Here is a 25508-nt window from a genome sequence, read left to right as displayed (position 1 = left end):
GATGGGTTGGATGTGAGGTGGACGTTTTTGATATTAGATAAATTGGAACGTGCACGAAACTTCCAAAAGGTTGATACTATGATCATGGAATGCTTGTTCAGATAAATTGTATTAGCTACAAGAGCTTCTAAATCCACAATATGGATACGCATGCTGCTCATGTAAGTTCTATTTCTCTATGTAAAAGTCTAATCTCGCTATCCTCCCTTTCTCTCTCTATGCGCCCAAACTCCTTTACCGCCCAATGATTACCCTATACCAAAATGAAAAACGTACAGCCTATTCCCATCAACACGAACAACGTAAAATATAAAGTATTTGTTACAATATAATACCAAGAATCCGATGGTTCAACCTCTCAAGCTCATCACGATGATTGACCAGACTCTATATCGCCACCACTTCCACTCTCGCTCTCGTCATCACTACTCTCATCACTCCAGTCTCCACTCTCCAAATCTTTCCCTCGGATTCCCCAGCTGAAGACGAATCCCACCAAAGCAATCCCACTAAAAACACCCCAGGTGAGAAATCCCCCATTCTTAATCTTTGTTCCCAAAGTGAACAATCCTCCACTCAAGAAAGGACCCGCTGCTCTTCCCGCTGCACTTAGAGTTTGTGCTAGGCCATTCAATGTACCAAGAACACCATGATTAGGCGCGGAATTTGTAATAAGTAACAGAGCACTTGTTAATCCTCCCACTGCAGCTACTGTTTTTAATAACAAGACGAACCCAAGCTCAACCCATAGCCATAATTTTCCATTTCCGATACCAAAAGGTGGAGGAGAATCTTTGTATCCAATCCATGGCATGAGCATCATGGAAATGAAGAAGAGGAACAATCCTGATCTATAAGTTGCTTTATTTCCCATCTTTTCTTTGAGTTTACCAAAAATGCCGATCTGGAAGACAATTGTGACCATTCCTGCAAAAGAGAGTGAAAGACCGATTTCGGAAGGAGAGAGCGCTCGTCCAGCACGCTCAGGAGCCGATGCGAAGATAGGATAGAGAGAGTTGAAGGAAATATTGGAGAGTTGAAAGATAAGATAAGTACCAAGAAGAATTACGGTATCGCGATTGAGAACCTCCTTGTAAGACAAGTGAGCTTCATTTGATGACTGGAAGAAGTCACCCATTGAGAGGAGTGATTCAGCTTCAGAATCTTCTTCGTCCGAGGCATCAGAATCATGAAGCAGTGCACGCTGAGAGGGGGTTCTTGTATAGGTTGGATGTCGAGCTCCTCCTGTGAATTGCCACATCCACGTAAAGAGGCTCTTCATTCGATGCTTCAAAGGAGGGAGATTTTTTGCCTCTTCTAGACTTTCTTCCAGAAAAAACCCCGTCAATACCAAGTCGAGTAATAATATTGATGCCGCAAACAAATTCGGTAGTAAATATGGATAAGGATTTGGATGCCCCTTATTAAATGGATTCTCTTCAAAGATTAACAATCCACCCAAAGCCGGACCTGTTATGCCACCAATTCCATAAATGACTGGCAGATAGACAAATGCTTTACTCTGATTACTGCGGTCCGTAATCTCTCCCAAGCATGTACTTATTACACCCTGATTTCCGTTGACCATACCCATGAGCGCTTGTACCAATACTGCCTGCCATAATGTCCTGCAGAATCCAAAAGCAACAAAACATGCTGATGTCAAAAGAGTCCCAAGCATTACCACCGGCTTCCTCCCTATCCTATCAGATAACCAGCCCCAGAAAAAATTCGTTGTAAATTGCGCGAACGCAAAACTCGACGCTATTGTTCCGACGTATAAACCTATTTGACTTGGATCAACTTCTGGAAATTTCGACGTCATTTGGGGTAGGTATGGAGATATCGAATTCAAGGCGGTTTGTTCGGCGAGCGCGATGACTGCCAACACAGCGAGCTGTTTTATTGGAAGAGGAGATTGATGCTGTTCATCTTCGGGCTCCCCTTCATTCGAATTCGAATTTGCAGATCCGTCGCCACCAGATGATAAAGTTGATGCGACTTGAGGTCTGCCGCGAGACTTGGGTGGTGGGGTGGGGAAGGTATGGTAGTGAGGAGTAGAGGACTTTCGACGCTCCATCCCGCTGGGAAATCTCGCCCTTTTCATGGTGATTGATGTCTCAAATGGCTATCGTGTTGATGTATTCGAGGATAATGCAAAAGTGGTTTGATTCTTATCAATCTTGTTGGTCGAGGGTTCTTGTAGGAGGTCGCGTGCTCAGGTTAAGTTATGAGCCAAGGTCTGGAACGAACTGGTGTTTGAAGGATGGAGGATAGGTAGGTACCTTGACATCAAGAATAATGGAAATGAATAAACGAAATTGAGTCTTTAAATCTATACCATTGAATTATAAAATCGCCTTCAAAGTCAATGAATGAATGAATGAATCGACTGCTTTTTTGTAGTATTTCCAGCAGAAGAGAACAGAAGCAAATTTTGTCATTAGAAAGCCGAGGGAAGCTCTAGCCGCAACTACATCATCACCAGTTTCTCTCCAATTTCTCACCCCAACTCGCTTACATCAATACTAGCCACTTTGGTCATTTCAGCCACGCTCCAGCCTCTCGAAAACAAGCCGAAGTTAGTGCGTGTATTATTTAACAGTCCGTGATTGATGTAATTAACGGCTGTCTTTTCTATATAAAAAGGCTCCTAGATATACGTTAAAAGCACAGAAATCTTGTGCATATTTTGCTCAGTAATGCAGGAAGAGAACTTGTGCTATCTAGAATATCGGGTTCATAACGTATTAGAAACTTGAGTGGATCTAGAACAGCTCTGGTGGAGTATCTAGATAAAGCTTGCACATCGGCGAACAACAATCAGTCATTCACTCCACTTTGTCAAGACTATTAGTGTCTGTAATGGAACTCTACTGGACTGATATATGAACATTGCAACAATGGAAGATAGGGTTAAGTAGCACGTGAGTAAAAAGTATTACAATAATCAATCTAACCAGGGTAGGCTTGGAAGAGTTGGAAGCTCTGATATGACCTATCTCACGACGGTCAGAAACCTCGAAAACCCCTATGCCCAAATCAAAATTCAATGTTAAATCGAGGTTTAACTATTGGTTTCTCCAGTGTTGAATCCTCATTATTACTCACTAATCCCCAGAATTATGGACCGGAAGAATCTCGGGATCTATAGGGATGTACTTGCCATTTCTGGCTGATCGTTGATATCGGTAAAGAGAGGGGAATTATTCCGAACATTCAATGCCTGTCAAGTTGTTTGTAGATACGACTCCACTACAAGCTTCAGCCAATATCTTACATATCCTATTATTCCATCTCTTCATAGTACATGATAATACATCTGATATATACATCTCCAACGATCTTGATACCAAGAACATCAAATGCCAGAAGATATGGGGCAGGGGAAAAGGGTAATAAGAAGAGACATTCACAGAAGGGGAAAGCATTTTTGATTTCTCCAACAACATCCGACATTGTTAGTGTTGTTGAATCGAAGGATCTAGAGCCGCTACGGAACTCGTAGAAGTGAAGACGCCTCCGGCCAACGTAGTGTTGGCGTGTAGACGGTATACCCATGATGGATTTTTTTGGACCGCGAGGAAGGTAGCAAACATATGAGGTTGGGTCAGATCATGGTAAAGTCGAGACTTAAGGGGGGCAACACAAACGAGGATAGGTATTGATTATATGTGAAATTTTCTATGGGTGTACTAGGACGCGAGTGAGATCCAAACATTGCGAACTTTGGCATATAGTGCGAGTTTCTAGATCATTGCTGAAGCAAAGCCATGAACACAAAGTCGCGGAAGCCAGCTGATGTTTTTACGAGCCCATCCAAAAGATCTCGAGACCAAAAGGATAGAGCAACGAGTGCAGCAGTAAGTGGACTGAGAAGATGCTTCGAGGTGGTATGTCAAGGTGTCGATGAATGTCTATGATCAATTACTAACAAATTTCTGGACATTGACGAAGAATTGTCGCCTTTCCAAAGGAATGGATGGATTTCAACAACCATAGTGGTATCCTCGGTCTACATTGTGTTTTCATCACCCTTGGGATGCCTTTGGGCAAATTCGCATGAAAATTTCTTGTAGCCCGCCTTTCTGCCGCGCTTTGTGGTTCGAGGAATGAAAACTACACTATCATGGTCTTAGGAGAGGTAGAAGTACTGAAATCTTATTATGTCTCCAACTTGTGCTCATTTCGTGGACCTTTTGCGTTGTGAACGACAGCATCCAGAAGGTAAATTTGGCTAGGATATGACCGTTCTCCTTGATCGTATTCTCTGGTGGGCCATCAAGAACAAAAGAACAAAAATGTCCTGTTCTTCTGGATGAGACCTCGATTATATGGGCTTGTCAGTTCTTGATTCAGACGTTTTGACTTATCATTTTCTAATTTATCATTTCTTATGTATGTTTGATGTGTGATGCAATTTCTTCTACATGTGCATCTTTACTAGGCAGCACATTTAATAACCATACATGTTCGAAATCAACCACGAGACAGCCCAACAAATTCCAAGACCACCACCGAATTTCATTTAGATCAAATCTCAGGGAATACCTCGGGCTTTAAGTCCCCCAGACTCTTGCCCATTACCCGAAATGGCAGTATACTTACGATTTATCGAAAACAGCGATCAAAGGTTGCCGAGACTGAAGGCAAGCCGAGACGAAAACGCCTGCGAATGTCATCAGATATTCGATTGGAAGCCTACAGTAAGTTAGTGAGGGACATATGCGATGAGAATCAGCTGGGAACTTACCTCTAGAATTCGGGACCAATCTCAATAACCATATCAGTTTGGTAGGTGACCTTGGTTTGCTCGTCGTCAGGCTGAAGATAAGCATTATCGCAAGGATAAACGGTGCATCCACTTCGTGTCTCGTAGACATCGCCTTGACCAGCTGGGTAAATGAAACGGATGCCAGAATTATCGGTATGGTTGGTGATCGCACTGGCATCGTAGTGGGTCTTGCCTTCGAACCCTTGCCATTGAATTTCGGCTTGAACACGGTGGATAGGGACCACAGCATCATACTTCTTAGCCATAACGGTACCTCCCCAGTTCTGAGGCATTTCAATAGTGAAGTTCTCTCCACCTTTGTGGTGAATATCCTCAATATCCTCACAGTGAGCATGGGATGTAAAGGCGATGATTCTGTCTACATCGTCGAAAGATATGAAGTGTATTGTGTTGCGAGGGATTGTGTTGCGGGGGATTGTGCTGCCGGCAAGAGCGGTTGATATGCCGATGCCTGCGACAGCGACAGCGACAGCGATGGCTGATTTCTTATATGAAACCATGATTCAGACTCGAGAGCGACTTGATCTAAAGAAGAAATGAATCACGAAGGTTAGCTTCATGGAGAGCAAGTGAGTGATGGAACTTGAGAATTACATGTATCTGAGTTTGATTGATATCCGTGTAAGGTGGAAGGGGAAAGACAGGACGGGAAAGAGAGTAGAAGAGCGAATGCGGAGTTAGGGGAATGTCAATCTAAGGGGACAAGTAGCACTTATATAGGAAACCAACTGACTAAGGATTATAGTAAGCAGAACCAACATGGTCACAGCCTGTGACGATTTCCATGAATCGCAGCCAACTTTCTGTTTCTTTGTAGCCAGAGCAACGAGAGCAACTCGATATACTTCGAAATATGTGCGCTACAATTGTGTCTAGAGGTAAGTCTGAGTCTAGATTCGTTGATTTTGAGGGAATTACATGTTTCGAGAATTCCAAGTTGACGATCATGTTAGTTGTAGGCCACTTGGCCTGAACACTTGTTGTATACATCATATATTGTGGTAACTTCAAATATCACTATGAGTAATGAACAGAAAAAAGGATGTTCATGTTATAAAGAGGAAACCCAATGTCATGGACTAAATTTCTCACTTGCATAAAGGCTCCAAAGCATATCAATTTGAACTCAAAATTTGAGCATAACCCTTTACAATAACATCCGGGATACAAAGAAAAAAAGGAGTAGCGAGGTCATCCACTTCGTCAAATCATCCAATCATATTGCATATTGTTCAAACAAGATGTTGAGATATATCAACAGATTGACATAGATGAGAACTTCAGATGGCTCAGAATCAACAACATCCATTGTCTAGCTACGTCTTGACCACAGAATGTATGTACGCATGTGTTACGAATTGAAGCGAGAATCGAATACAGAATCCTTGGGATATCTCCTTATATATCATATGTAAGATGTAGCCAGATATCATCACAAAATCAGACCACGCGTCCATAAAAATCTGGGAAAACGAATAGGTTAAAAAGTCATACATTCGGAAAGTTTACACTTCCTAGCTCTTCTTCACACTCAATGCTTAACCTTCTATTGCCTTTAATCTTGACGTCACAATATCATGATATACCATCAGCATACCCATCTCAGCAAAACCATGAATAATAGTTACCTTGAGTTACATATGAAATTTCCAAATCTGGTTTGTTTACATACCACATAGGTGGATATTAGTTTCTAAAAGACCTTGATTATCGACTCTATATGCTATTGGCGGGTGATCACCATTATCTAGTCGGTGAGAAAATACTAGATTTGGTATGATTCTGCGGCGACAGTGTCATGATAAACCTTGGGATCTGCCAACTTTTACTAACATCTACTCTCTCCTTTCCGGCAGATCTTAGTGATGAAGAAGTATAAGTCGCTGCTTTTTACCATTTTAGTCCATACTCCCATGCGAAAACCATGGTATTCACTTTCAATAACCCGTTTAGTGGCCCTCAAGGCTCTCCAGCCGTCGGCGCTTTCAACCTTGCTTCATCATTTCATCCGGATCTACCAGATCAAGATTCGATCTTCATAGAACTCATCGCTTTTTTATACCCCATACATTTTCATTATTTCTCCATCAAATCAAGACATCCTAGATCTGGTCCAAAGAAGCACTTTCAGCGACTACAATGATCATCCAAACCTCCTATAAAGGTAGGAGTGACGTTGTTTTCAAGAAAGATATTAGTAATCTATGTAGTATTTGCAACTCTAGCACACACAACCTATCAAATTAAGTAAGACGCTAAATCAAATATAGCGCAATTTGTTACCGGTTCCTTGGACGTCAATCTGTCAGTTGTTAGTATGGTTTGAACTCAATTTAAGGTTTGACCTAAATATCGATCGGCTGTGTTTGGTACTGGAAGCCGGTAAGAAATTTTAGATCATCACAGTAACAATTGAATAGCTTCGACTTAGAAGAGATGAAAGTAGTAGATCTACGAGTACTAATTACGCGAAAATTCCCCCTTTGGTTTGCGGGTTGACACTTTTTGTTCAAAATACCAGATTTCTAACGGTACGAGCGGCCTCTGAAAGACTAACGAGGAAAACCTAACTTTGTCAGTCAAATTTCATGCCCAGAAATGTTGTGTAGCTAGTAGCGTAAGACTGCGAGGCATACAATGTGTAGTTAGTTACAACGTTCAGACTTCCATCCTTATGGTAAGGAGTTACAACTATAACGCACGAAATTCTCTTCATGAGATTGTAAAATTGTTTAAGATTCCAAGGTTGTGATGAAGCTCGTAATCTTCCTCTGTTGGAAGTTTTTCTATGTCCAAGGTAATGAATAAGAATCTATCGTGTGGGCCCCTACGGAGGACAACTTTACTCAATCCACTAAATTCGCACCTTCCATATTTATCCCTAACAGCGTGGTCGTCAAATGACATACCCATCACTCGGCAAGACTGACTTAGGAATACATGAAGTCTCTGGCTATCTTGAGATTCAAATGGTAGAAAAGTAATTCTGTTTCGATTGAGGCGGTACGAGAGTATTTTTTTACGCCTTCGCTGGAATAAGAGTTATCTTGGGGGCTTGGGCATGTAATTTTTCACTGTCGAACGACTTCGATACTCGTTTTCACATCATACAATGATGGAGGGCTTTCTCATATGTATGCTCTGTTAATCACCATAAAACTGGCATAAATAGTAATAGATCGCTGGTTTTGACCTGTATAACCTTCACCGAAATCTCAAGCTCAAATTCTACACCACTTCAAACTTTTATATCAACATACGACATCAATACTCCAATGAATGGTAAATATACTCATTGCAAAACTAATCACGAGATAGAGATTAGGTATCGATGACAATTTTCAAAGCTCTTCATTTTTCATATCTTCATCATTGCGTTCATTTGACTTGGAATTTTCCTTCATCCTCTGGGGATACCCAGAATAGCTTTTTCAGTCTTCTCTCTTTCTCGTCCCTCATGTATTCGTCGAAATGCATCGCAACCGGATCCAAATTGCCACCTTGATATGCTTCCGGTGCTAAAAATGCACACTTGTCGGCTTCTTGTGCAAGGTATCTGCAGACATGCATATGCAACAAGATCGCAACGCGTTGGTTCCCCCTCTCCGTGAGGCGCCATTCTTTCCGTGGACTTCCCTCTGTTTATTTTCAGTAGTGACTTAGAGCAATGGAGTTTACTTAGACAGTGGAAATTGTACTTACCATCGAGAAAGAAGTCTTGATCTTCTGATCGTCCTTCAAAATTGATATCGGTGTTAAGCCAGCCTGAAGTATCAAGCCAGAATACTGATTTGTCCCCCTCAAATTGTAATCGATCCACTACAGAATGCGTTGCTTGTTCAAGTTGTCCGCGAAAAGGTCTCATTACAAATATCGGTATATCAACTGCTCGGTGTTGTGGATAATCGTATTGTGAAACTTCGGCCATTGTCCCGGAGTATTTGGGATACGCCAATGTTCTGATTGCTCTGATTAACGAAACGTAGGTCTCCTCGAAAAGCACACTCAGCTCCCATGTCGTCATGTTGTAATCTTCATTGTATATTCGGAACGACTCCCAGTCAGCATTGCCGATATTGAGAATCTGAACATGTTAGTTGCTTATATTTGAAGTGGAAAGTGAAACAATTACCATTACATCCGGGACATAGGATTGGAAGAGCCATGGTTGCGCATATTGCCCAGAGCCAAGTGGTCCACTGTAAGCATTAGAGGGTCTAAAATGAAACCGGGAAACCAAAGAACTCAAGAAGACCTCCAGACGTACCTTTGGAAGAAGACGTCTTCCAATCCTGCTGGACTGCCCCTACCACCGATACAGTCTTGCAGTAGGCACATCCCATCCATTCCGACAGTTACATGATCACTACCAAACATCTCACCAGTTAAGTATTCCCAACCCATCACTCCTCCTAGTAATCCGTTTGCGACATTAGATGCCATCCGGTGCTTTCTTCTGTCTAGGCCTGTCATGGAGCCGGGTAGATCAGTCAAGATCTCCAACATCTTGCGCTGAGGAGAGTTTAAGCCATAGTCCACAGCATTTACAGATAGTCCTAATTCTTCATTCTCAACATCTCTTACAGGAAATGGTAGATTTGTGGCTGACATCGGGTTTTGAGCTGGAATCAGTTGTCCATTCTTATCTATCCAGACCCCTAGAAACTGAAAAGTCTCTATTATGTCCCTGCCGATCATTGGTGCAATGATCCGAATAATGTGGGATGATTGGGGATCGAGATCTTTCGTTCGTATAGCCACAAGCGATGTTGCGTTTGGAAGTATCACGTATTCTTCATCATCGACCTGGGCAAGCAGAGAGATAGGTGCCGCGCTTGTATTGTCTAGTAATGGTGGAAATCCAGACGTTGCTGTTTTCTTTCGAGCATTTGTCCTTTTAAAGTGTGGTTGTTGATCTTTGTTATGGAGTGATATCAAGATAGTGCTGCTTCCGTTAAAGGCGATATCGAGATAAATCCCTAGTAGAACTTCATTAGAAATGACAGGTGATTTAGCGAGAGAGCATACCTGGGAATGACCCGTCTTTTCTTGTGCCATCCAGTGTCGAAGACCAACGACCCACATACTATGTTATGTTAGAATTTGTTCCATAAATCGAGATGATGACATACACGTATGTAAGGATGATTGGCGTCAACGAAGCGAAGTCCTTCTAGTGGTGACTCTGCTGTAGAGATTTTTGTGCCATATTGATAGAAATGTATTCGCTGCTGTTGTTGACTGAACCAAAACCAGAAACAAATCATTATTAATAAGGTGAGCCAAATAGCCTTGTAGAGGTGCTCCAAGTTGTAAAATCGGTGAGGTGTTTCCGACTGCTCCTCTTCGTCATAAGCTGGTGGCGGACTTCTGAAATCCACTCCGTTCCGCCAATTCTCCATTGAAATCTCTGACCATGGTGTCGTATCATTAGTTGGTGGTCGAAGAGGCGTCTCACTTGTTGCAGTTGAAGTCGCGGCTGGAGTTGATAAAGGGGAGATGTAAACCATTATGAGCAAAAAATCGGTCAAAATCGATCAAAACTGAGCAAAAGAGCAAGATTGTAGCAAAGCAAAGGGCAAAGAAATTTACAGTGATCAAAATGCAAAGATTGTGTTCATGCTCAACGATATCACAAAGATAGATTTCAAAATATAGCAAAATTTCAAAGGTGGCAGGACCGTTTCCAGAGACTTTCGTGGCTTCTTTCTTAGACTTGCACTTTCCATATTTCGCATTCACGGTCAACCTCAATATTACCAAGCAAACTAAAGTAATTTCAAAGAATTCAATATCTGGTTTTAATCCTTATCTTCTGTTTTCGATCGGCGCGAAGTACTGGAATTTGCCAGTTGTGAGCTACAGTATACTCTTTTTAATCATTTCTCTTCCTACTTTGCAATTGTTACGCCATGGCAAGAAAGTTCGCGAGAAGACTCATTTTAACACTTGCAATCCTTTTCTGGGCTGCTATTATTATCTCGAACCTCTCACCTTCCCGATATAGACACCAAGTTTATAACCACGAGAAACACAATATCCCATTGCGAATTCCAATATCTCATCCATTGAAGAATTATTCAAAAAATACGATTCAATCATGGGCATATTCAGGTAGCGGGAATCTGAACGAGCTCCTTATTCCGAAAGTTACTGTCCCACATGCTTTATTACAACTCACTGCGCATTGCTCCGACCCGGTTAACAAATTCACGAACCATCTTAGACTTCCTAATCTGCTTTATAACATTTCCATGAGACCCAGGCTTGGATCCCCGGAGTCAAGAACGTTCTGGAACCCAACAATTTTCTCTCTGCCATATTGGGCAAAGAATCAGTATTTGATCGTGAGCATGGTGTACTTGAAGGACCGTGGCTACCGAGTCAATGTTTTGTGTGAAGCAAATATTTGTCACCCGCAAACCGAAAATCGTGGACACCTCCAAGAGAGAATCTGTACAGATGATGATATTGAAGTTCTCGGTAGTAATGGAGGGATGAGATGCGAAAATACGCCTATTGAGGTGACTGTTCCTCCAACCCCAGCAGAAAGTTGCCAGGGGAATCAGGAAGGACTGGCCGATATACCTGGCTTTCATGATCCTAGGATCTTCTATTCCGGAAGAGGAGAGCCTATGCTTATGGTATCTTCTCAGTATGATTCCCTTTCTTTCTTCCGAAATACTCTCCACTAAATGACTTCTAGGTCGCGATATGCTTGCATCGGACTATGGTCTATTGATCTTCGTTCTGTATACCCCGACCTGGAAGAAATCTTCTCGTCACCACCCAAGAGATTCGGAGGACCACTCAAGTCTTATCCTGTCCTGACCGAGTTGACACGCAATCCACGAGAGACCCGAAGATCATACGAAAAGAACTGGTTTATATTTTCACCAACTCCATCCATATCATACGTTCATTATGAGCTGACTTCTTCACAACGCACCTTTGCAAAACTTATTGGTAATGGCTTCACCACAACTAATTTGACTGACCCAAACGAGATCTCTTGTCTCATCGATGCAACGCCTGAGGAAATAGCTCTCAATAGATACATGGCAAATGCTACTTGGCATCAGGCCACACCTGCTTTAAAACTGATTCTTTGTACTCGTTCTAATAACTCTTGTATTTCAGAGACTCCGGATACCATTTTTATTGCAGCCATTCATCGTAAACACAAAAACTTCTTGGACCTACCGATCCGTTACGAAAGATATTTTGTGATGTGGGCAGCAACGCCTCCTTTTAGTATGCTGGCCATGAGTCAACATCCAATTCTCTTCGCAAATGAAACCACCACGGGCTGGACGACCGACGAAAGTTGGGATGATATTCCAGAGGCTGTGTCCGAAGGTCGTGGTTTTTGGGCAAAATTCACCTATACCACAACTATAGCGTATGCTTGGAACAGGGAAGATGAGGATCTAAGAGATAAAGGCGTGGGGTTTCTGGATGATGAGATAATTCTTAGTGTGGGTGCGGATGATCATGATCAGGTTTATGGAAGGGTTCTTGTATCTGAGCTGCTACAGTGTTTGAGAATTTGTCCTGGCATGATGTGAGTGCAATTGGTATGAAACTGCGGAGGATAAGGAGCAATTGTCATTTCTGTGGTTGAGATATGAAGAAATAGATAGGCTGGAATGTGTGTATCTATGGAAATTGGTTGATTCATGCTAGATAGAGATGAATGGCAAGATTGATTTCAACACATACTAGTTGTCTTAATTACCATTCTGCTAGTCTAGTATACTTCAACTTCATAGTGATTCTTCTGAAATAGCTTGTGTAAATACAGCACATATGCCTACTCTTCGTCTTAAACAATGAATTTGGATGATTGAAAAACTCCCCCCCCCCTTGCGCAGTGTGAAGGTCATCTTGTAGATACCTCCGGTCTAGATGTCGGCCAAGTCACTATTGAAATGATCTATAATTAGCAGACTCGTTCGATATCGATAATTTGACCCAAAACGCACAGCATTATCGGTAATCTCGGGAGAAGAGTGTGGAGAAGATAAGGTCCTTCGATGGTTTAATGTTGGCTTTGGAAGTTAGTAGATGTTTATGGCCATCACAAATTAAGAAGAGTATCTTCCGGTCAAATGTGTTGCGTATGGCCCCGATAAGCTAACCCCTTGTCTGGTTTAGTGTCAAGAAAAGAAAAGAATTATTTGCTGTTCCTTGAGAGAGCCAAATATGTATTGCTGGATGTTTTGCGTTGGTGCGTGTGGGCTAACTGTTGGAATCACTTCCAATTTAGTCGAATCTTACGCACGACTTTGCGGGAGTGAATTGGGTAAGCTCATGATGTCTTTCTCAAAATAATTCATGTGCATCAGGAGATTTGAACACATTCACCCTTTTTCTTCACTTCTGACGACCCTCTTCTCGGAATTGTCACTAAGTGATCTTTTGTTAAAAATACGCATAGGAGGAACAATTTCTCTGTAATACAGATTAAGATACTCATAACAAAGTGATGGCATGGATCGACCACCGAATTGGAGCAAACTTGTATGTTACTTCTGTTGTAGCTCGCGTCAACTTTCATCTCTTCGTAACAATCAAAGTTTCTTGGCAATGAAGAGGTTGCTCTTACATCTGTCCAAAGATCACTTTCAAGACGATAACCTGACCACTGGAAACCTTTCATATTCGAGCTGATAGGGTGGTATGAGTTTTGGATATTGGTGTGTAATTACGCGTGAGTACCAAATTGCCAGTACTCACAGACAATTTGTCTTTCTGTGATTTCTCCCCGAGTTTCCATTTCTTTCTAGTCAAAGTAATCTTGATCGGAGAGTCATTAAGACAATTTCTACTCATAACTTTCCATGACTAATTTCGAAATGCTTTAAACTGGTTCATAAATATCTTGAGAGTTACAAAATATGGATATCTGTGACAAATTGTTGAGATCCCTCAGATCCAAAAGGGCCCGAGGTATCAAATTTTCTTTTCTCTAATTTATATCTGAACGCATCCAAAACATCGCAAGAACAACCTGTTGCCAACAACGAAAAGCGTAACTATGCTGTCTCCAAGCATCGATAAAGAGACTTCCCTTTGCAACACCTCACAATCAAGTTTAGAGGACAGAGTGGAGGCCCGCGGAACGCTCAAGGAATATGTGGAACTTAAATGTGGTGAGAAATACATTCTCGAGCATCCAGATCTAGTCTCTCTTTTTAAGTCTTCAGATCCTCCTGACCTGCCTATATCTGTGATTGCACCAGCATTAGAGCTACTCGAGCTTGCTTTTGCATCACTCACGGAAGCTGAAGTTCAATCTATCGACATTAAATGAGCTCTTTATACAAAGCTTTTCTTTGACGAGACACTTTAAATACCTTCATCACTCGAAAATACATCAGTGAAAGCATTGGTGCTGGTCATAAAAGCCAAGAGTAATGGTAGCTTGCCTGTTGAACCGAAAGAACCCAAAGAGCTCATAAATGTGTTTGAGCCCGTCCGTAGTCATCTCATTTATAAGTGTAGTTCCCCGCATGACTGTACGGGGAACACACTGGAATGAATCATCCATTCTGAGAGCTCATAGGTCATCCAGAGACCTACCGAAGACTCGCCCGACTATCTTCCTCATTATTCGACCAAAAATAGCGATTTCAAAATAGATTTTATTCATCCTTGCAGCGAGTATACTGAGCTCTTCGAACTGCTTCACCACCCCAATCAAACAGATCAACTCAGTCACCACAACGGGGTACTTTTAGTACCGGAAAATCGGACCCCCAATTATTCCAGATATGTCAAGCAATTAACCGAGAACAAAAATCATGGAACTATTGCAACTTATATGGGATTCTGTAAGCATAATTCTCGTCTTTGGACGAAGATGGATGTCGAAAAAATGGACGAGGAGAGATATAGAGTTAACTGTCGTGTTTGTAATCATAGTTGCGTTTTACCGGATGGTAGAATATGCATTCGTTGCAGCAAGGAGAAGGTTTTGCAGAATTGGGATTGCGAAAAGGAGTACAGAGTGCCCCTGAAGAGCTATATTCAGTATTATAGTCCACGGGGACCGAGCAAGGATCTACTACGCCACTATTATTTGGACAAGGATGAAGACGGGGTGGTTCAAGAAATGGTGAAGTACTCGATAAACGATATAGGTGTATATTGTTCAAAGGTTTGAAATCCAGTGTATATTAGAAATCGACTGACTGAAGTTATAGTGGCCAACGCCCTTCAAGAGATCATCTGATTGAAGACGTTGAACAATTGGGAGATGCTATAGAATACGAGAAGTGTTCTAGCATTTTGAATTCAGGCACAAGCGAAAGTCATGCATAGATGAAATAGGTTTTGTGGATGGTAGTTTAGTTGGTCAATTAGTCGTTGAGTTCTAACAGTATCTCTATCACACGTCGTTTTGTTTCGTGATGTAAGAAGTTCGTGAACCTATCTAGATACCCCTTTACTGATACGAGGCCCTTGTAAATTACTTGATAGAAAGTAAGGTAGGAATTAAGTACATTGGAGGGAGAATTCAGAGCCAAGTAATGCGGCCGCACAAAATGGTTTCGGGATGTTTTAGGCTCAGCTGAGGGAGACTCATTACATGGTGCCATGAAATGAGTGGTACTATATGACTCGCAGTAAAATTTCAGTCATCTATTGACTCTAAAACTAAGAAATAAAAGAGATATCAACCAACCCTTCCGAAAGCCTCTCATACCACGATACCCCCGTCGTCCACATTACGGTATCTCTTAACTCAAAGTATTACACCCCAACTTCGAATCATCAAAACGGCAACCAAAAATAAATGAAACTCAAGGAAACGAAATAAAACGAAAGAAAAGACAAAGGGAGTAAGTTCCGGGTCCAAAATATCCACTATCCACTATAACAGCCCACCTCATGGAGTTCCCATACTATGCTGTCTCTGATGCTGCGATCTGCAATTATGTAGCGTCGACATGTGTTTAAACAAAGCTACAGATTTCTTTATCGATGTATAATCTTGGCAGGCCTAATTACTGGGGATGCTGGTCTTTTCTTTGGAATCACTCCAGGAGTCGACAGATTTGGCATCCCGGATTGTGGTGAACTTTCTTGGAATAGTTGGGTCCATCTGCTCGGTGGGGAGTTTGGTGAACTTCCATGGGGCCTATGTAACCTTTCACTAATCTGATTGACTATCTGAACTTCCTGATGGTCTGGAGGCGGGGTCGGGGGTGGGATCGGAGAATCGGGTGGGGGAGTAAGAGGCGGGTTGTAAGCTGGATGTTTTAGATGCAAACCGGGAGGAGATCTGCACTGGGAACTGGTACAGAGAACGGTGTGTTCACAACAGATATGGACGCTAATCCTTGGACTTCAAAGCATTTAGACTGATTTGATCTAGTCGTTTGGCCACTCAATTCTGCGATGACGAAATCGCTATCAACCTGTGTTCTATTCGATTCCGAGATCTTGATACCTGCAGCTATAAGATTTCGGCTGTTAACAGCGGTATAAGTGAATTCACTACTATCTTCCATGTTATCTAGGATGTTGTTGACATTTTTACCGATCTCGGTCCATTCAGGGGCCTGTGATGGACTTTCTTGGGAAGTCTTTGGTGATCTCGGATTTGTTTTTGCGGCTTGTATGGCTCTGTCTGATGAGATAGGGCTGCGTCTAGATACGGGAGGTTGCGGATCTGCCATAGACTTATCCTTCAACTCAGTTTGTAAATTTGTCTCTTCCTCGATGTGCCGTTCATCGCTTCGAAGATATTGGTTGGCAATAACCCTAGGTAGCGGTATTATACGTGTTATTTTCTGTCCAGTCGGCTCTGAATCTTTGTAACCATCGCCCCAAAATGAAGGTTCTGGGCTCTCGAGCACGTTGAAGTTTGGGAACCTGCTTTCAGTGCATTGCCACCGGCAATTATAACCCATGAAGAAAGTGAGCGCGAATATTTCGCCTCCTATGATTGTAAGCGATACTTGAAAGTTTCTTGTATTGATATGGCCATCATGAGAAGGACATCCGTAGCATATTTCGTGTTCACAATTTGAATTTGAACATTTTGTTTTTGATCTATAGCATATAGTGCACGATGTATCGCCACAAGTTAATTTTGGACACCTCCGATCCCCTGAAATAGCTTTATTCTCTGCACCGAGAGCATTACAAAGATAAATTGGCAGGGCTTTAGGAGCTGCTTCGCAGCGGCAGCATTTCCAAAGCATGAAAATATTTTCAGCATGCATCTTATTTTTGAGTATGGTATCGAGAGTCATTGTGAAGTTTGGTAACCGAAATCGATTTTTTGGTCGTTGTAAACGTGGTATGCTCTACTTCAGAACTGCCGACAGCGAAAACTATATCGACTTTTAAAAGCAAGATTTCCGACTCATTTCCTGCTCAATATTCACAAAAATTCTTATAGTAAATACTTCGAGTAATGATTTAGGACCTGCATGATTCTACGCCAAAATATTGAAGCCCAGTCATATGACGTAAAGTCAAAAATGCATCATAATTAATTTATACTTTCTTGTGTGTTGAAGACTATGCGCTCTATGTGAACACTCAAAACCCTTGAATCCAGATTTGTACACTTCAGTTATTCCAGTAAAGACTCTCAATGAGTCTTTTTTGACTTTTTCTTTGTCATCTGAATGGACATTATATGATGCATGTGCGTTCATACCCTCAAACCAGTCATATCTGAGCTATCCTATACAATAGAGCCATCTACTAGATACGATGTGATAAAATACAATGAAGATTGTATTATGACCTCTATCCTTATCTGGTACCTGAAATACATAATTTAATATAAAATGAAGAACGATATGAGATCTCGAAGGCCACATCCAGAATTCACTCGCGAAAGTATCTTGAGTGAACATGAAGTGGATATTGACCTATCTAATTTCACTATCTCTGCACTTGCTAGATTGTTCTTTCACAAGAAGTACGAATGAACAGAACTCGATGCTATTTATATTCGCAATCTCCTGTACTATTATTGCATTCTCATTTCATACGGTGTTGTTCTGGAACAACGTTGGTGAATCTTTACAGTACGGCCGTTCTGTAATTGTGAAAGATATGCCGCGATGTTGCAAAATTCTAGCTACTTAATCGGTATTCTTCACGTCCTCTATCCCTCTTTCATTTTACAATACTTCAGGTCCAAAATACAATTCTTCGATAATCTACAACTCTATTATTGACCCCCGATCAATCAAATCACCCGATACCAACAAGCTCAATCGTCTCAATCAACTTCATCTTTCAGCGAAACAAAAAGCCGAAACACTTGACAAGATAATCGCCATGTGCTATCAGAAGCTCAAGACCGTTGTTTCTCAAAACCAAACTACCCCAATTCTTGCCGAATATATCACCATGAATAACCCAACCAACCTCGACGAGTTCGGCGGCCCAGCTGTTGATGCAGTAACCATCATGACCTGTTGCAAATGTGGTCAGAGCACTTCTCTCATTGCGGGTGCACCAGGAGCCACCTCTTGCAATAGCTGTGGTCACTATGAATGCAACAACTGCGATTTCAATTAGATCACCACAATCATTGGTCAATTTTCCGAACCGTTGTATACTAATGTGGGGGTCCGGAAGAAACTTTGGCTATGGACGGTTTGAAAGTTGGTCTTTCGTCTGATCAACTTCGCTCTCAGGCGTAATGGAAATGAAATCTACAATACATGATGTGATTTTCTGCGGGAGTTGGATTTTTTGCTTGGTGGAGTTTGGTACGAAAAGCGCAAGTGGATGGAAACTCAGTTATCACAGGACTTAACAAGTTTGGGAAGGATGTGGTCTCTTCAGTTGCCTAGATCAGTGTAATAGTTAGTAAAAGGTTGCTCTGCGAGCACCCAATACTAAGTGATACTAAGCGCATGAAAACTTCTCTTGATAATGCCCTGTTGCACTGGCGCGTCGGTAGAGCAGAAACAAAGTTCTATCACAGTTACTTTATATTAAATCTTTTTCAAGAACCTGTCTGGCGTGATGTATTAGCAATCGTGAAATAGGTGACATAATAGTAATCAAGTGCTTCGCTTACCTGGACGTACCATTCGTCTGTAACCATTCTGACGAGAATGAAGGGGTGAATCTCGGCAAATTATTGCGGGTACAGAGCAACCATTTCTTCGAATGGAATAGCTTAAGCTATAACTAGAAGTTATATATCATATCCATTGGGCGTTAAGTAATGCTATTCGAATCGCATGAGATACGGTTAAGATCATAGCTATGAAATAAGGAATAAGAAATGCCTTGGCATCGATTTGACAATTGAGCTAGAACAATCAGAGGATACATTGGAACATTTACAAAATACAATGTATGTTGCAGCAAAAAGAACTTGTTTTTAGGATACATTTCTATTCGGTCTTGCTTACTTCTAGGGGTATAAAGAATCAAAAAATCAAGTAAATGACAAACGCCCCTTCTCCGAATGCCTTGAAACATATGACTTTGCTCTTGCTTCATCCGGAAAATGGCATTATTACAAGCAACAAGGATAATAATTCGACTCGCCATCATTGAAAAGATGAGTTCTTGCACCTCCATCATCAAACAGCGAGAAAGAACTTCCTCGATATCTTCCAGTGGAATCACGAGCGTTCGCAACAGAAGATGAGAACGCGCTCCCGGTAATCCCCAAGAAAAAGTGGCTGTTGAGCATCACTCCCATATCAATAGCACCCTGAAAATCAAAACTTAGTTTGTTGATGGTCTTCAAAGTATTGGCATCTTTCTCTGCCAGTTTCCACTTATGTGTGACGTTCCAACCTCTGGCTTTCCCGGCCTCCACGAATTTCAACACTTGATTTTGATCTCCGCAAGCCAAATAGACCAAAGGTTTTTCCTCGCTAGGACTACCGTATTTCTGCCATGCGCGATCCAAAGCATCTAGATCTTTCTGAAGCTGACTTTCAAGGGAGCTCCAGATTTGATCGGATTCTACTCTGAAATGTACTCCATAGAAAGGACGATCTATTTGAGTTAAAAGTCGATCGACGACCCTGCGAGGAGGCTCTTTAAACCGGACGAGATACCCCAGGTCATTCCATAATTTAAGATCTTGTCCAGTCGCATCGTCTGTGATTCTGAAGATTAGGAACTGAGGATTAATCTCTATGGCAATTATGCCAGCTCCATGATTAAGCTTGTTTCCAGGATTTAACAAGAAAAGTTGTTCCAATTGAGTATATTGAGCGTCAAAGAAATCTTTGAAACCCCTTCCTTTCCAGAAATATCCCTTGAATAGAGCAAGCCCCGGAGCAGTTTTGGCTGAGAGTTCTATTGGCCAGCGATGTTGCACAACAACTTCACCAGACTCGATTTCACGAGGCTTGATGATTCGCATCTGTGGACAAGCTTTCGTCATTTGCTCTAGTAAATGAGCTTCTTCAAACCATTCGCCATAAGTCATAGATGCCTTCTCATTGAACCGGTTGAGTTCTTGCAAGTTATCTTTATCGCGATAGTGAATCGATGGTAGAACCAATCCATGGCCAGACTCCAAGGCCATCTTCAAGCAAACCTTTACTTGAGACACGATTGTTGTCAATCCCGCAAAAATGCCACTGCAATCTAAGTACACCTCGTTTTTCGGCCATTCCGTCTCCTCGCATTGTTGTTTGAGAGCTGGAAAATCATAATCTGCCGGCTTATTTACCGAAAATACTTGTTCAAAATACCTTCCAGCTTGAGGATGCGCTGTATATGCGGAGGAATATATGCTTTGGGTAGGTCGCACTGAATTCCAACTATGATACAAGATAACACAAGATATCACAATGAATGGCAAGAATCGGAGCAGAGCTCCAGGACGAACAATCATAGTGTGTGGCCGGCATTGAGAAGGAAATGAAGTTGAGGTAAGGTTATGGAGGTGTGGGAAGTTAATTTTTGGCCTGTTTTGCAATATTCTGGTGGCAAGTAATCTTATCTCTCACTTGAACAAAGATTGTGAAGTTACATATGCAAAAGCCCGTCCCCTGTAGATGCATTTTGCCTATTGACCTCGGACGGACTCCGCGGGGTAAACTTGAGAATTTTGATAAGGTGGCTTCAGGGGTACATGAATAAAAGCGGCATGACTGTGTTGACGAACCAATTGTTGGTATTGATTTTAAAGGCACCGCATGAAGGGCTGCAGTCAGACAATTTTTAAGGTAACTGACCGAGCCGGTCTTCGTCATTACAAGGCACAATCCATGACATCTAATCTAATTAAAAAAAACGCATAAACGAGCTGACAAGTACATCGATACCCAATATTTGGCTCCATAATTCTACAAACGAGGTGATGGTGCAAGAGTTCTTCTGTATAGCCATTGCGCAAACCTCACACTGGGTTCATCAATCAATCTCGTGACAATCTCCGCAATCCAAATTGTAACAGGGAAGAGGATCAAATGGGGAATGAAGAAGCTCAGCTCCATCCCGAATGGCCCGACTTTCGATATTGGGAATATATTTCTCCACGGTGCCATTTCATCCGACATCTCTTTTGACCAGCCGACCGCGGAGTATAATCTATCGCCGAGAAGTGCCATGATGGGCCCATGCACAAGATAGAATGCGAAAGATATATGTCCCATATATTGGCAAAATCGAGTTTCAAAGAAGCTCTTTAGCCATGGGATTCGAGGAATAGATGCCACGAGAAATGTCGCGGCAAAGAACAGATAGAACCATTTGTAATCAAACACGGCTTGTGGCTTCAGATAGGATAGATAATGCCACCCAGGAGTGTTTCTCAATACTTTCTCGTCCAAATCAAAAGTAGGCACACCTCCAAGATACATAGCGGCAACAAAGAGGTTAGAGAAAATGAGCTCTTTCCAAGAATCGAATCTAGAAAAGAAACGAGGCAAGTCATCATTTTCGGCGAGCAGATCAAGATCGCAGAGAAGCATACCAGCCACAAACATTGCATTGTGAGCGCCATCCGCGATATACATGAAGTAGTATATCAATCCGAACTCGAGGTAGAGTCTCGCATTTCGTGAGCATCTTGAGAATGCCACGAGAGCCGTATAAATGGTAATGGAACCCTTCAATTCAACTGGTATCGACCACACATGGACATTATAAGTGAACCAAGGATCTCCACCAGTCCTGAAAATGTAGCTGAAGTTCTTGGTCTCCAAGTACCATTTCCATACCTCACCGGTCCAAGTTTTTTCATGTTCAGACCTAGGCAGTGGATAGAGATTAAACACGTGCCATATGGTGAGATATATGAAGGTCGTGGCAATTACTGGAAGCCATAATCTTATCCAACGCCTGAATAATGCTGATGCCAGATTATCTCCAAGCTTTGCCAAATCTCCGGATTGAATGAGCATCAATGGCTTTCTGGAGAGAACATATCCTGAAATCACGAAAAACGTGGTCACAGCGAGATGGCCACCGGTGAAGAATGTTCGAACGAAAGGCAATTGAATCGCATAGTATTTCTTCTCATAGCCAAACCCCATCTCCAAGATCCAATTGCCATACGCTAAAGTGTGGGCCCATAGTTCATGATGTAGAACGTACACCAGAAATGCTGCATAACCTCTCAATCCATCAAGCCAGGCAGTTGCATGGAGTGGTTTAGCAGGCGCTCTCGTCCTACTTAGAAATGAAGGCTTTATAAAATCCGGACACAGCTTTTTAGGTTTCCAGTATTTCGTGGGCGATTTGGTGACGATTGGAGACAACAACGGCTGATCTGTTTTGATCTCCTCCATGAATCCATTGTCGAGGATACCTTGATATCCGCTAGGCATTTTTAAAACACCTTTATCATTCACAAGCTTGAAGATGTTGCGAAAGGTGCTGAGAATCAAAATCGATGGAGAAGTTACAGTTGTAAATGAATTTTGAAGAAATTGTCATGCCAGCATGCTGTGCGAAGCCATGAGCATCCAGAGTTATGCATGTCTCAATCGATCGGCTTTCCACACATAGGCATCGTTAGTGCTGCTATTGAGTTTTGAAATACGATCACAAGCAATAATTGACAACGTTTAGATTTTCTTCGTGAACTTCTTCCCCGAGGTTCGTGCACGTCCAATAATGCGGGGTGTACGGGGTGCAATCCATATCAAAAGTGGAATATATTGGAGAAATATTGGAAGATCAGCGGGAAGTTCTCACGGCCTTTTCACCATCTTCATGGGTACCCTCGTACCCCAATATATTGTGTCGTTCGTGTCCATTCACCCCTCAAGTCTGTCTGTTGATCGTGATGTGGGTTGTCGTGAGCTAATCACGGAGATACCATGGAATATAGGGTTTAGCGTCGGCAAAACCAACCGTTAGAAAGATTTGATTGGCGAACGACCGGCAAAGGTACCATGTTCGTAAACTTTTCACCAGTCATTAAATCAAGCTTCTTAGATGGAACCTTCACATGTGTACCGCGGAAGCTACTCTGATATTGCATTGTTACATTCTTTTTGCGGGATTTTGCACAAGTAACCTGCATTTGCATTTGCATCTGCATGGACATTGACATGGCACTTCCCACCTTATCTCAGTCTGGCCTGGAGCAGGTCTACTGAGTAATGACATTGATCGACAATTCAAGTTCTTTTAGCGGACGGTACTTGATCCTATCTTAACAATCTTCGCAGATTATCGCATTAGTGTGCATATATCCAGGTATTATTGAGCAGGCACAATGAGACCCCCCCGAGACCCCCTGCCAAGTGCAGCCATCAACTTGTAATTCTTCAATCACAAGCTTGTGAAGCCCGAGTTCTCATGCTTGACGTCAGGTTAAATTGAATACCACCCTGCACCTCAATCAGTCGACCAACAAGAAGTCCGTCCCGTTTTTCGCACAAGTCAATTATCCAGATCTAATTTGTCGATCTATCGAAATTTCGGAGGAAAAAAAACCTCGGAGTAGCTCTTTTTTTTCTTCATCTGATTTATCTCTTGGTGTAGTTGTTGAAAGTTAACATGCCACTCTTCTTCATGCGACTCTTTTTCACACATGCAAAATGAGTTCAGATTCCAGTGATACAATGATGGAAAAGTTACGAAGAACCAGATCACGAAGTATGCAAACGACCTCTCAATTCGGCGGTAGGCTACCGAAGCAGATACAGAGAGCTTTACCGATTTATGCCATTCTCGTCTTGTTTATTCTGATCATCTCAAATGTCGATACTCTGAAATCATCTACAGTATCACATGCAAAACGGTCGACGCAAAAGGTTTTGAAAGGTAGCACATCCGCAGACTTTCCAAGGAAAATATGGCAGACATGGAAAGTTGATCCATTGGGCTTCGCAGAGAGAGATCTTCTGAGTGCCAGGACATGGACTCAGTTGAATCCAGGACATAGATACGAGGTTTTAACGGACAATAATGATATGTACTATGTCGAAACACACTTCGGACCAGATGAGCTGGACAGACCGGATATAGTCGAAATGTATCGATCACTGAAAGTACAAATCATTAAAGCAGATCTTTTGCGATATCTGATAATGTACGTTGAAGGCGGTGTCTATACAGACATTGATGTCGAAGCACTCAAGGCAGTTGATGCCTGGATCCCTGATCGATATTCTGTGGGAGATGTAGACATGGTTGTCAGTGTGGAAATCGACCAACCTGATTTCAAAGACCATCCAATTCTTGGTCAAAAGTCACAATCATTCTGTCAATGGACATTCATGTGCAAGCCTCGACTTCCAGTCATGTTGGCACTGGTCGATAATATCCTACTGTGGTTGAACGAAGTTGCTGCAGAACAGAATGTTCCCATATCAGAGATCAAGCTCGATTTTGATGAAGTCATCTCGGGGACAGGGCCTTCCGCATTTACCGGTGCGATTTTGAAAGAGATGACTAGTAAGACTGGGGATCAGGTTGATTGGAGTACCTTCCACGCCATGCGCGAATCAAAGCTAGTGGGAGGGTTCCTGGTTCTCACTGTTGAAGCATTTGCTGCCGGACAAGGACATTCGGATTCTGGGAATCATAATGCGAGAGGAGCTTTGGTCAAGCATCATTATCATGCCTCGGAGTGGCCTCTACTGCATCCCCGTTTCAGTCATCCAATATATGGTGAGGTGGAGAAATGCAACTGGGAGCCTGAGTGTGTTAGGATATGGGATGAAAACATGGCTGCGTATGAAAAGCTGTCACCGGAAGAGAAAGAACAGCAAATTGCGATAAAGAAGGCCTTGGACGAACATGATGCACTTCATGCGCAGATGGGTGCTCAAAAATTTGATCCTAACGCATTGAACATGCCTCAACAGAACTTGAATCCAATACCTCAAGCCGCAATCCCAATGCCACAGCCTGGATTTCATCCGGATGGTTCCCCTGTGAGGAACTTGGACGGCTCCATCATGAGAAATTTGGATGGCTCGCTACCTGTAAATCCAAACGCTCCACCTCCGGCCCAGAAACTCGAGATCAAAGACCTACCCGCTGCTAAGGTTGACCCGGCTCTTCCAAACCAACCTCAAGTCCAACCAGCACCCGAAGTCAAGCCGCAAGACACAATGACAGAAGAAAAGAATGCCCCCGCAAACTTGCAGGCCAAGCCGAAAGGTGAATTTCTGCTCGGCGCTGTATGATTGTTTGTGGTAGCGGATCATGCGTGCTGTTATAGATGAGAACACAGAGGCAACAAGGAATTCATGGCAAAATGAACTAGATTTGGAACTTCTGCTTTTTCTTTAGA

The 25508-nt window shown here is 42.3% G+C and overlaps 10 protein-coding genes across 10 annotated transcripts; 3 read left to right on the top strand and 7 right to left on the bottom strand.

Moving 5' to 3' along the window:
- Positions 1–367: 367 nt before the first annotated feature.
- On the bottom strand, positions 368–2107 carry Bfra_008507 (putative mfs transporter protein; the record flags this gene model as incomplete). The annotated part of the gene is made up of 1 exon (XM_037338867.1): positions 368–2107. One exon carries the CDS (start codon positions 2105–2107, stop codon positions 368–370), a length of 1740 nt encoding a protein of 579 aa, XP_037192173.1.
- Positions 2108–4604: 2497 nt separating this feature from the next.
- Positions 4605–5295, bottom strand: Bfra_008506 (putative dnase1 protein; the record flags this gene model as incomplete). Its single annotated transcript, XM_037338866.1, has 2 exons — positions 4605–4669; positions 4770–5295. The coding sequence occupies 2 exons, from the start codon at positions 5293–5295 to the stop codon at positions 4605–4607; spliced, it is 591 nt and encodes a 196-aa protein (XP_037192172.1).
- Positions 5296–8173: 2878 nt separating this feature from the next.
- Positions 8174–10305, bottom strand: Bfra_008505 (putative alpha-arabinofuranosidase ii protein; the record flags this gene model as incomplete). The annotated part of the gene is made up of 6 exons (XM_037338865.1): positions 8174–8433; positions 8498–8879; positions 8928–8994; positions 9063–9774; positions 9824–9881; positions 9928–10305. 6 exons carry the CDS (start codon positions 10303–10305, stop codon positions 8174–8176), a joined length of 1857 nt encoding a protein of 618 aa, XP_037192171.1.
- Positions 10306–10707: 402 nt separating this feature from the next.
- On the top strand, positions 10708–12363 carry Bfra_008504 (uncharacterized protein; the record flags this gene model as incomplete). The annotated part of the gene is made up of 2 exons (XM_037338864.1): positions 10708–11450; positions 11502–12363. The coding sequence occupies 2 exons, from the start codon at positions 10708–10710 to the stop codon at positions 12361–12363; spliced, it is 1605 nt and encodes a 534-aa protein (XP_037192170.1).
- A 1472-nt stretch (positions 12364–13835) lies between these two features.
- On the top strand, positions 13836–14111 carry Bfra_008503 (uncharacterized protein; the record flags this gene model as incomplete). Its single annotated transcript, XM_037338863.1, has 1 exon — positions 13836–14111. The coding sequence occupies one exon, from the start codon at positions 13836–13838 to the stop codon at positions 14109–14111; it is 276 nt and encodes a 91-aa protein (XP_037192169.1).
- A 1951-nt stretch (positions 14112–16062) lies between these two features.
- On the bottom strand, positions 16063–17061 carry Bfra_008502 (uncharacterized protein; the record flags this gene model as incomplete). The annotated part of the gene is made up of 1 exon (XM_037338862.1): positions 16063–17061. One exon carries the CDS (start codon positions 17059–17061, stop codon positions 16063–16065), a length of 999 nt encoding a protein of 332 aa, XP_037192168.1.
- Positions 17062–18064: 1003 nt separating this feature from the next.
- Bfra_008500 (uncharacterized protein) lies at positions 18065–18884 on the bottom strand (the record flags this gene model as incomplete). Its single annotated transcript, XM_037338861.1, has 3 exons — positions 18065–18333; positions 18548–18623; positions 18858–18884. The coding sequence occupies 3 exons, from the start codon at positions 18882–18884 to the stop codon at positions 18065–18067; spliced, it is 372 nt and encodes a 123-aa protein (XP_037192167.1).
- A 420-nt stretch (positions 18885–19304) lies between these two features.
- Bfra_008499 (uncharacterized protein) lies at positions 19305–20645 on the bottom strand (the record flags this gene model as incomplete). Its single annotated transcript, XM_037338860.1, has 1 exon — positions 19305–20645. The coding sequence occupies one exon, from the start codon at positions 20643–20645 to the stop codon at positions 19305–19307; it is 1341 nt and encodes a 446-aa protein (XP_037192166.1).
- Positions 20646–21099: 454 nt separating this feature from the next.
- Bfra_008498 (putative acyltransferase protein) lies at positions 21100–22584 on the bottom strand (the record flags this gene model as incomplete). Its single annotated transcript, XM_037338859.1, has 1 exon — positions 21100–22584. One exon carries the CDS (start codon positions 22582–22584, stop codon positions 21100–21102), a length of 1485 nt encoding a protein of 494 aa, XP_037192165.1.
- A 1221-nt stretch (positions 22585–23805) lies between these two features.
- Positions 23806–25401, top strand: Bfra_008497 (putative glycosyl transferase protein; the record flags this gene model as incomplete). The annotated part of the gene is made up of 1 exon (XM_037338858.1): positions 23806–25401. One exon carries the CDS (start codon positions 23806–23808, stop codon positions 25399–25401), a length of 1596 nt encoding a protein of 531 aa, XP_037192164.1.
- Positions 25402–25508: the final 107 nt, after the last annotated feature.

This window comes from Botrytis fragariae, assembly GCF_013461495.1.
Source record: "Botrytis fragariae strain BVB16 chromosome Unknown tig00000061, whole genome shotgun sequence".
Lineage (NCBI taxonomy): Eukaryota > Fungi > Ascomycota > Leotiomycetes > Helotiales > Sclerotiniaceae > Botrytis > Botrytis fragariae.
Note: the sequence above shows the minus strand (reverse complement) of the source record. Positions and strands in the feature narration are given on the sequence as shown.